This window comes from Perna viridis, chromosome 3 (genome assembly GCF_037379345.1).
Source record: "Perna viridis isolate PV_CMFRI_1.1 ecotype Kerala chromosome 3, ASM3737934v1, whole genome shotgun sequence".
Classification (NCBI taxonomy): Eukaryota; Metazoa; Mollusca; class Bivalvia; order Mytilida; family Mytilidae; genus Perna; species Perna viridis.
The window spans coordinates 53,773,568-53,783,087 of NC_142447.1; the positions used below are offsets into that span (position 1 = coordinate 53,773,568).

General features: G+C 35.1%; 1 protein-coding gene across 6 annotated transcripts; it reads right to left on the reverse strand.

Annotated features, from left to right (window-relative positions):
- Window positions 1-694: 694 nt before the first annotated feature.
- LOC148622906 (shiftless antiviral inhibitor of ribosomal frameshifting protein homolog) lies at window positions 695-9,199 on the reverse strand. 6 transcript variants are annotated; one of them, XM_088573232.1, is made up of 7 exons: window positions 9,134-9,199; window positions 8,382-8,499; window positions 5,211-5,251; window positions 2,573-2,707; window positions 2,077-2,177; window positions 1,530-1,858; window positions 695-1,037 (listed from the first exon to the last, which is right to left on the reverse strand). In XM_088573232.1, exons 1-7 carry the CDS (start codon window positions 9,158-9,160, stop codon window positions 847-849), a joined length of 942 nt encoding a protein of 313 aa, XP_088429358.1. In that variant the 5' UTR covers window positions 9,161-9,199; the 3' UTR covers window positions 695-846. The 6 variants fall into 6 exon arrangements, with proteins under 6 accessions (XP_088429358.1, XP_088429357.1, XP_088429360.1 ...); XM_088573231.1 differs by having other exon boundaries at window positions 1,524-1,858; XM_088573234.1 differs by lacking the exon at window positions 9,134-9,199 and adding an exon at window positions 8,986-9,099 and having other exon boundaries at window positions 1,524-1,858.
- Between the last annotated feature and the right edge of the window lie 321 nt (window positions 9,200-9,520).

Here is a 9,520-nt window from a genome sequence, read left to right on the forward strand (position 1 = left end):
TTGCTCTATCAAATATGCAGCACCACTAATATACTAGTATACTGTTTATCAATTTGATTTGAGCTGAAATAAGACAATCGTTTATGGAAGTCCTGAAATCGATTGTGAAGGTCCATAAATAATTCAGGACCTCCTGAAATAATGATAATTTTGACTAATTTGCGCTTCATAAGCTACCAAGCCATCGTATCAAAATTAAAATATTGGTAACCAACAAAACGAGTGGTGCCTGTTCTGACGGTTTTTTTCTAACCTAAATGGCACTGAAGTAAAATTCAGAACATAGTACACCAGACGTTAACTTGGATTCACTTCTCAATACCCATTAGCATTTCCCTTAAATTCCCTAAGTTTTTGTTAGTGATATTACATTGTGGCTAAATGGAAGTTTTGGGTGGATGACTATCTCATTGGGAATCATATCACATCTATTTATGGTGACATAACTACAGATGACAACCCGACAACATTCTTGTTTTCTTAATGTTGTTAACTTTAGGATTTGTTGTCTGCTGAGAGCAGGTTTCAAGTTAAGTTGCAACAAGCTTCTGAAGTTAAAACAACTTGATTGTTTTAGAGGAGAAGTCTACATTACTTATTCAACTGATCCCTGGCATTTGTTTGCTATAGTTTCCTATTACTCAATGTCACTTTAATAACAATATGTATGTTGTTGATAATTGTAATGTCAAGATTATCTTTTTTTGTATCATTTTATTAGTTAGTAGTAACAGGTCAACAAATCAGATAAAATTTAAAACTCTAAAAGATAATAGTAAGCGTTTTTCATTAAAGCGTCTATTTCTAAAAGCAACATAGAATGAGTTGCTTCTATCAGTCCAATGTTCAGAAACGTGGTCCTCTCCTTCGTCCTCCTTGCTCAGGAATGGAAGAAAGACTTGGCATGTATGATGAAAAGTCGTCACTCTGACTCAAAAACGTCGCTATGGTAGATCCAGTGCTAATATGGGGTTCACTAGGGTAGATGACTCGCTTTTTGTTGGATCTTGATGAATCACTAACACATGTGCTTTTACCTAAAATAAAAGAAAGCTATTAATAATTACCATTCAATTCGAGAAACCCCCCCCCCCAAAAAAAAAAAAAAAAAATCAGTTATACGAATCTAAATGAGTCGTGCTCGTAATTCGGAAGTTTCATACCAAGCTGCATATCACCCAGCCCCCCTCCCGTATTCCAGTGAATTATTTGGGACAGACGTTAGAACTATTCCTATTAAAGCGCGGCATAAAACAACATGTTACAGCAGTATGTTGTCCATAGCTTTCCAGTTAACACACCCACATTTTCAGAGTTTTCCCTGTCCTGTTGTTTACAAACGTATGATGGTATACTGCTCTAACTCAAATCTATATTAGAATCTGTCGTGGTGAAATACGCTTTAATGTTTTGCATTACTTAGGACGTACCAGGATACTTTAAGTTAAACAATTTATTAACCAATTTCTGAGGATCTAAAATGTATAATAAAGTTAAGCTGTATCTGCTACAATTTAAACTACCATAACTCTTAGGTTTCTTTGTTGTCTTGGTTTTATTATGATTTAATTGGTAGTTTTGTCCAGGTCCATTCACGTCTAGTTCTTTGAATTGTTGTGGCAAATCTTCAACATTTGGTCTCTCAGGTCCCTTGTTTGTAGTACCGTCGTCGTACACTCTGTTGGGATCGACTTCGTGAATTGGTACTTCAGAGTGTCCTGTACAGTCGGGCGCATTACAACAGTGCCTTCGTCTTGATTTTCGTCCCGGGCGCCTCCAGAATGGTTTAATACTGACTGGAAAACTAGACGTTTCACATTCATAACATGGAGCGCTTGTGTTGCGTTGTCCTGAACCCCTGGAATATGCAAGATATACACACATTCACTGGACGTTGCCTAATTGAAGTTCTCTCCTAACCAAATGTTTCTACATCACCCAATGATATTGTAAGTATGTATACATGTACTATCGTTTCCAATAGGGATAAGCGATAACCAGAAACAAAACACACTTTATTATATACTAGAAACTATAGTAGTTTTCATATAGTCAACTTATATTTTGACATCATACCCAAATTCATTTCCGCATTCACATTCATACGTTGCCCATCCCCATTCAAACTCTTTAGGAACTGGATCGTATTTCTTTTGGCAACGTTTACACTTTGAAACCTACAATTTATATAAAGCATGCATAAATTCTTCTAGAGGTATAAGAGTTAGATACAAAAGAATTAGATGCGTTTTTGCTTTCATGTGCCTGTCTGAAGAAATACTGGAAGGGTTTAAGATGGTTTCAAAGTATTAAAACATAGAAAGTGGTTCTCTTGAATATTGTATCGGACGAGTATCACTCATCTGTACATCCACGCCACCCCAAAATCAATCAGGCCTCAATTCACGCGATAGTCTGTGTGGTCAATTCGTGTTTTGCAAAAAAGTTTTGTTTGAACAGTGTCCGAGCTTTGAAATATCTGCTGATCAAAGTCGCAGTTCAAAGTGAAATCGTTAAATCGAATTATTTTTATTTTTCGTTTAAATTGTGCAACTTTCTATATTCACAGTACTTGTTTCCGCACTGGAACCTTCCTCCACCATGCATGATCACATGGCTCACATGCAAATTGTCTTGTCTCGTGCTTAATTCCATTCTGTAACTCATCTATGATCGAAGGATCTGTTTTCATTGACTCCACTACATCCTAAAAATGTGTGATAACATGACTATGTATTTTCATAAAAATGGTCAAAGGGTATTGAAGTACAGGAATTTATCTTTCTGTTCAAAGTGAAGCAACATTTTCAGCACACCTGGCCACAGGGTGAGCTATTGCCATCACTTGGCGTCCGTCGTCGTTATCAATTTTTAAACTCTTCTCTTCTGAAACTACTTGACCAATTAGATCCAAAATTGTTATGAATATTCTTTAGAATATTCTGCATAGAATTGATGTGGGGATTTTTTATCTGTCGAAAAACATGGCCGTCGTTACTAAAAATAGAACATAGGGGTCAAACAAAAGTTTTCCTCATATATCCCCAAAACCGTTAGGTTTAGCAAAATTCTGATACAAAGGTAAAAGTATTCAGGATGATGAGATCAATCTGTGGTCAAATTTTCGTTTTAATTTGTTAAGCCCTGTTGGGGTAATTGCCTTTTTTCGAAGTTTTCCCTATTTTTAATGTTATTTCTTTAAAAAATCTTCTCCTTTGAAACTACTAAGCCAATCAGAACAAAACTTGATTTGAATCTTTCTTAGTGTATTTTGCATAGAAGTGATGTGGGGATTTTTGTTCCCTCGAAAAACATGGCCGCCGTTACTAAAATAGAACATAGGGGTCAGACAGTAGTTTTTTGCATATATCTCAAGAACCGTTAAATTTAGCTAAATTCTGACGTGGGTGAAAGTGTTCGGCATGATGAGATCTATCAGTGGTCAAATTTTTGTTTTAATCTGTAAAGCCATGTTGGAGTAATTGCCCTTTTCGACGTTTTTTCCCTATTTTTAATGTTATTTCTTTCAAAAATTTTCTCCTCACTGCTACTAAAAATAGATCATAGGTGTCAGACAGAAGTTTTTCGAACATATCTCCAAAACCGTTAGGTTTAGCCAAATTGTATCAATTGCCGAAATGAACTTCATTATAAGGCTCACAGAAGTCTGCATTAGATCAAAGTTGTCGAATAACTCCATGTTTGAGTTATTGCCCTTAAAAGGTGAAAAATGTTTGTTTTTTTAACAGTTTTCAGCCAATATTTTGAAAACTATTGAAACTTTCATTGATGAATATGAATGATCCTTATGATATGGCCTACAAAATTGTGTGGAGATCCAAGTTGTCGGACGACTTCTTGTTTGAGTAATTCCCCTGGAAAGGTGAAAATGATGTTTTTAGAAGTTTCCAGCCAACATCTTGAAAACTATAATACTATTAATAGATAGAACTTTCAATTAATGATATGATCCTTATGATAAGTCCTACCAACGTATTCTTTGAATCAAAATTGTTGGACAATTCCTTGGTGGAATTATTGCCCTCGAAAGGCAAAAATTTAACCAGATGAGCGATTCAGGCTCCTGGGAGCATCTTGTTATATGTATTAATACACTCATCTATCATCTGTCATGACCTTAGTCAAGTATGGCCAACACAGAGATCGAACTCCTAAGCAGAGGTACATTGTCTAGAATGTTCGATGGAGATGCAATCCCGCTTAAGACATCGCCATTACCCATCGATTACAGATCGTAAATTAATACAGTATGCCATAATTCTACGTAGGAAGTTCGATTGAAAAATACAATTCCGCTTAAGACATTGCCATTATCCATCGATTACACGTTGTAAATTGACATCAGTATGCCGACATTCTAACCACTATTGCTCATCACAGGGGCTTGAGTTCACGAGTTACATCCATAAAATGTGCAAAAATTTTAAGTTAAAATGTTGTTTTAACGATGGCTATGGATAGCAAAATGTAAAAATTCGTTAAAACTACATTTTTAATGCATTTTTGTCATTTAATGGATCTAACTCGTGAACGCGCCCCTGTGGTGCTCATGTCTTGTGAAATTAAAACATCCTGAATAGTGAATGACACAACTAATAAGCTTGTGGAGTAATGCGAAGTAATTCGGAAAGCTTTTATTAGGAAGATACGTAAGAGAATGGACCTCAGTTATACTCAATAATTTACTTGCCTGTTAAGGTGCAATGCACACTATATAACAGTCGAAGCAAAACAGTCACATTGCAAATTGTGAAAACGCGTCTATGTACAGACACCTTGTCTGTAGCTTTAGCTTCGTTCGCAGTTAAACCGGAAAGAAATTCGGATTATTTTATCAAGTAGTGTTCACACAACTCTTCACTTGCTGAAAAGCAGAGCTAATAAGCGATGTTATTCAGGGAGTATTTTTTTTGTGTCTACGAAAAAATTCTATCATTATCACAGGGAATGATATATTCATAAATTATACTACTGACAAGGGTTCAGATACATGTACTTTGAAAACCGGTTCTTTCCCGTAATCATTGTTTCTATGGGTGCTAATATTGGTATGCTCTCCTAGCTTACCATTTGCAACCAGTCTGCAATACAACTGTGTATAGGCGAAGACTTAAGACCAGTTAGAAATGTTTCATTACAAATTGAAAACAACAATTAGACATAATTGACCCAAATGGATTTACACCTACCTTTGTCTGACCAGTGACCTTCCTTACTTCAGCGGATTCATCTAAAATAGTTTTGATATAAAGATATATACATTTTGTACATCCTTTGAACTGCCTAATTTGATTCTTCGTTGCGAGCAAATTCCCATTGCTTCTTTTTATTAAAAAAAAAACCCTGTCTTTTTAGAAAATACCCAACTGATTTTAATGACTAATCAAGGGAATCAAGATTCTAGCCGAATTCAAAAGAATAGCCCAAGGATAATGGCTATACAGCGAAAATAAGACTCGCACAACAAAAAACATGAAATAACCAAAATAACTCATACAAAGAAACAGAAGTAGATGAGCAACCCGAGCTCTACTAAAAACTGTCCAACACGGTTCAAAAAGTCCGCGTAGTTTTGAGAAGCTCAATCATAACGTAAAAAAATATTAAATAACACAATAACAATAAAGTTGAAAACGATAGCACTTTCCGTATATCCGTTACACCATTCATTTTGTGCATTATAAAGCTAGGACATCGTTGCTTTGAACTGATAAATCGACCGTCTTTGTGGAAATTAACTACTGAAATCCCCAAAAATATTTCGTAACACAGTTAGCCAATCATTTGCACGATATGAGTGACGCCGACCATCAGCTGACTGTTCCATTACTTGGTTTACTTTTCGTTTTCGTGCTAACACATGTACTCTATACTGTTAGACCCGGTTTGCACTCAAATGTGATATTTGTAATACATGACGGTCAGAGGGGTTTCTTAACGCCCTTGGCTATCATTTGGGGTCTCTCACGTACGGTGTAAAGCATTGAAGCGTGGACCCAGCAAAATACCTTTTGGGATAAAATCAACATCTCCCAAGTGCATGCAAGACAGAAAAGTATGTCAACTTAATAGTGCACAGTCAATTGATGAGAAATCTCCAAGGCCGAAAAAATAATGTTATGTTTCCGATCACCATTCTAAAATCGTGTCGGGTCGGTCGGTAGGGGTTTCTTTTTATTTAAATTTTTTAAAATGGAATAAGTCATAGTGACACCAAACTTAGAATACAATAAACCAAATATGCAAAAACTAATAGACTTAGTCCACGGCCTAATCTCTTTTGGGATTCGGCGCATGAGATGTTTTTTTTTTGTTTTGACGGCGGTGGTCAAAACAACAAATATTTAATTCAGGTGCCGAATCCCAAAAGGTATTATCCACGACCAAGAGCACACTCACGTCATGTGTGTTTACAATCGAATCTTAATAAACCAATATTTCTATGATAGAAAAAAAATCTGTGGCTTTATTTTCAACTTTTTTTCTGAAAGACAATCGGCAGACTTTATAATTATTTTTTTCCTTCTAAATAACAAATAAAAAACTTTTGGGTAGGGGTCTAAAGGAGGGTCGGTAGGGTATTTTGAGGCCTAATAGGATGGTCTGTTTATTACACCAGCAGTGCTAATGGGCAAGCTGTTTTGCTGCAAAACACATGGCATTGAGGAATCTGTTGAGCTTGGGTAGGCCAATTAGCTGCCCATTACTGTAACATGAAGTTTCGGGGACCCTACATTATACATATAGACATTATGTACAAGTAAAAGTACAGTATACATGTTAGTACATTCCCGAGGAGCTCCAACGAGTTTTAGTTTTGCTATATATGTAGATGTCAGACTGCATGAACTGACAACTCTTAATATGATTTTTAATTAAACCATTTTTTGTTTATGACTTTATGCAAATTAGTATAGTTTGTATATGCACATGAAAATATAATTTTAGTCATATTCATACTTGAATATTTGTTAAAAGGGTGGGGATTTTATTAAGTATCAAGATATCAATACTACGAACGTAAACATAACTAAGTTTTGTTATATTGTGAAGAAGATTTACAGGATTTAATGATTTAAAGATTCTAAAGTTAATGACAGTATTGTGAAGTACTGAATGTACATACGCGTTGTGTTGGTTCTGAAACCAAATAATACTTGCAGTGCCTCTGGATATATTTTATACCGCTGCAAAACAAGTACTACAGTATAGGAAACATTTTTCAGGCTTTTTAGAAGTTAATAAAATTGTTTGATACAACATTTAGTTGAAATATTGATTTTGAAGTGTTAACTCTGGGCCAGTATCGATGGATTTAGCCTTAAAGTCCTTCATATACCGGTATTGTAATTTTGATTTATAAGAATTTTGAATGTTTTCTGTTGAGTACATGACTGTAAGTGGGAAAACTTTACAGTTTTGCAGTTTTATTTTCTTTTGATAAAGAACTTTTTAACTAGGACTAGTGTAAAAACAAAGACCTTATATATGTCAAAAAAATGCGGTCGTATATTAGTATGGTGCTGACAGCGGCGTCATCGTCGGCGGCGTCCGTATTCACTTGGTTTTCGTGCGATGACTTTAGTTATGGTTGATCTATTGTTATGAAATTTTGCAATGATTTTACTAACTACTTAAGGAATGCTCCTATTTAATTTTTAGTTGATGACCCCTACCATTTTCAAATTAGGGCCATCCATGTAACTGACAGTTACCACACTGTTGGTTTCTGTTAATTTAAAACAAAAAAACAGAGAGTCCAGAATTTTACCAAGCTAACGTAAATAAAATGAAATGGTCAATCCTTAACATGACGTATCACATCCATGCAAGTACACCTTCAAGAAAGAAGCATTGTTATCTGTATATGACTTGTCTTATGGTTATGGCAAGCCATTGTGGAATTTGTTCCCAATTTATTGATGTCAGTAGATATTTGGTAACATATGTTAATGAATATTTATCAACATACGCATAATTCAATTATTGATATCAATAAATGGATGAGTTTTCTAGACAATGCAACCACATTCGAGACAAAACGTATGTATGTTCAAATTTGCTCTTCGGGCAATACCAGTCCATGTCCACACTTGTATAGAAAAACAAATAAACTGAAACAGAACTTAAAATCAGTTATCTTGTGGTTTCAGTTTTGTATAGAAGACACGAGAGACTTTTTTCGTTCTTTTCCGACTTAAAACAAAACAGCAGCGTTTTTTTCTTTCTCTTTTGAAAGAAGGGGTAGGTATTACAGTTAATGCCATCATACTCTGCATTAAATGATGTAAATAAGATGACTACTTTCGTTTGTTAACTTCACTATATGTTGAGTATACTCATTCAACACAGATACCTACTTTCCATAACAAATTTAAATGCCTTGACCATGTCCCAGTTTTCATGTTCAAATACTTTATAGGCTTCATCGTGTGTAAATCGTCCGTGATACAGAAACAAAAGCTGTCGTATCATCCGCTGCGTGAAAGAAAAAAATAGCTTGTTTATTCACAAATTAAGTTAACAAAATATGTTGAATTCGTCAAAGAGACCACAACCTCAACGGGACGAAAAATGACAACTCAGTGCCACCAATGGGTCTTCAATGAACGATGATGAAATGCTCAAACCACGGGACAGGCTGCAGCTTGCCCTAAAACAACATAATACACATGTACAGCAAAATAGTTGCCCTTACAGACTCCTGCAACAAAAAGATAATTGAAAAAGAAAACAAAACAAGGCACAAACAGGCCAGAAATTCCTGACTTGAGACCGTGCTTAAAGTACTTTGGCGTGATCACAACCTTCCTTTTTTAAATCTGGAAAGTATTACAGAATAAAACACACCTACCTGTAAAAATTATTTCAAAAAGGTCGGAGTCCCTTGTTTAAACAGAAATAAAGAAAGTGATTATAACAAATGCACAAATAAAGGACTACTAACACTTCAATGACACGTACAACACAATTAAATGATTCTTTCTGTCATGAAACGGGTTTTCGGTTTCCCCATATTAACATATCCCTAAAAAGACAGAAATGGTGTGGTTTTATAGAGCTCAAGCATTTGTGCGATGGATCATTTTGATAGTTATCTATTTATAAAAACCTCTTTTTCCTCCTCGTCGGACTCCATTTTAATTACGTCACAAAATGACCATGTATTTATAAAGCATTTTCTGAAAATAAACTAGACCTATTAATAGGAGTTGCAATTGCATTTTCTGTTTCGTTTTACGACCGTTTTAAATTAATACAAACAGGAATACATTGTGTTTACTACGTGTAATAATAAATGAAAAACCATGGGGTCAAAAGGTTTGGAATATCGATATTGGCGTTAAAATCCAATAGACGTTTTTTCTGCTTTTTACCTACAGAGATTTTCATGTATGTTAATCAAAGAGTTCAAAATTGGGCTACACGCATGTAGTGTACTTTACGATAGCGTTATTGTTTATATTTTAATTTGTTTATTTTTTTCTGCATCAGACAC